The following is a 1,720-nucleotide window of genomic DNA, read 5'->3' as shown; positions in this document are numbered from 1 at the left end:
CGACGGGCGGAAACGGCGGGGCGCTTCCGCCTCACAGCGCCCCCTGCCGGCCCGGAGGCCTGCGCGGGGGGGGGAGAGAGTGCGCATGCGCAGAGCTTGCCGGCCAGGAGGGGGGGTGCGCGCAGTGTGAGGACGCGCATGCGCAGTGCGGCCTATAGGGGGCAGAGCAGGCGCAGGCTATAGGAGTGCGGTGCCTATAGGGGTGCGGTGCCTATAGGCGCTGCGGGCTCCGTGCGGGTTGCTGGGGATGTCATCTACTGCGAGCTATAGGGGCAGAGCAGGTGCAGGCTATAAGGGTGCAGTGTCTATAGGCGCTGGGGGCTCCCTGCGGGCTGTTGGGGATGTGTCACGTAGTGCGAGCTATAGGGGTGCGGTGTCTATAGGCGCTGTGGGCTGCCGAGGCTGTTACGTAGTGCGAGCTATAGGGGCAGAGCAGGCGCAGGCTATAGGGGTGCGGTGTCTATAGATGCTGCGGGCTCCGTGTGGGTCCCTGGGGCTGTCGCTGTCACGTAGTGCGAGCTATAGGGGCAGAGCTACAGGCTACAGGGATGTGGTGTCTATAGGCGCTGCAGGCTCCGTGCTGGTTGTTGGGGCTGTCACTGTCAGGTAGTGAGAGCTGTAGGGGCAGAACAGGAGCAGGCTATATGGGTGCAGTGTCTATAGGTGCTGCGGGCACCGTGCGTGGTGCCAGGGCTGTGTCATGTAGTGCGAGCTATAGGGGCAGAACAGCAGCGGGCTATAGGGGTGCGGTGTCTATAGGTGCTGTAGGCTCTGTGCTGGGTGTTGGGGCTGTCACTGTCACGTAGTGCGAGCTATAGGGGCAGAGCAGGAGCAGGCTATAGGGGTGCAGTGTCTATAGGTGCTGGGCCTCTCACTGTCACATAGGCCGAACTATAGGGACGGAACAGAAGCAGGCTATAGGGGCTGTGGGCGCATGGAGCCAGCCATAGGGGCTGGGGGTGTGCCTGCTATAGGGGCTGCAAACGCACGGGCTGTAAGGGGTGCAGAACAGCCGTGCAGGCTATAGGAGCTGGACACGCATAGTGAGGGCTGTAGGGGCTGCCCATGCAGGGTATGGGCTATAGGGGCTGTGCAGGCGCAGTCTATAGGGGATGCACAGCACGTTGTCCCTGCTCTCCCTGTCACCGCGGCTCTGGTGTGTTTTCCTCTGGTTTCTCTAAAAACAGCTTCTCGTGTGCTCGGTGCCGTGGACACGGGGCAGGGAGAGGGGCTCACACGGGATCTTTGCCATGAAAAAAAATAATTGTAGGTTTGTAGCCTTCCTGGTTGCAACACGGCCGATCCTCACTGCCAGCTCCATCCTTTTTACGATCAGGTACCTGTTAAATCCAGACAGGGCTGAGCTGGTGTTTCAGCAGGCCTTGCCTGCCACACATCTTGGTGCTGGCTTTTTTTCCACCGCTGCTCCCTTTACCCTTCTCCCCCTTGCACTTCCCTTACTCTTTATCACACCCTGAGCACCGTGGGCCCCCAGTGCTCAACTCCTGCCTTTCAAAACACCAGCAGGATGTCGGAGTGGGCAAAGTCGGGGATGGGGCACCACACCGGTATGTCCAACCCCCCCCCTCCCCCGCCTCACCCCTCACTCCGCTGTTGCTCTCGCACTGCCCGTGCCCCAGGGGGAGTTTGACGACGCCTCAGACCGCCCCCGGGGCAAATGAACACAGACAGTCAGACCGGCTCCCTGCCTACCCCCGCA

At 61.6% G+C, this 1,720-nt stretch overlaps 1 protein-coding gene across 1 annotated transcript in view; it reads right to left on the bottom strand.

Moving 5' to 3' along the window:
• PSMD6 (proteasome 26S subunit, non-ATPase 6) overlaps positions 1 to 1,720 on the bottom strand; it is an 8,251-nt gene that overhangs the window by 6,335 nt on the left and 196 nt on the right. Inside the window, exon 1 of the mRNA XM_014946899.1 lies at positions 1,714 to 1,720. This exon is cut by the window's right edge and continues 196 nt beyond it. Within this exon, the coding sequence (XP_014802385.1) occupies positions 1,714 to 1,720 (7 nt within the window). The remainder of the gene's footprint in view (positions 1 to 1,713) is intronic.

The sequence above is a fragment of the Calidris pugnax genome, unplaced genomic scaffold (genome assembly GCF_001431845.1).
Source record: "Calidris pugnax isolate Ruff unplaced genomic scaffold, ASM143184v1 scaffold81, whole genome shotgun sequence".
Classification (NCBI taxonomy): Eukaryota; Metazoa; Chordata; class Aves; order Charadriiformes; family Scolopacidae; genus Calidris; species Calidris pugnax.
The sequence above is the reverse complement of the archived record's forward strand: the minus strand, read 5'-3'. Positions and strand labels throughout refer to the sequence as shown.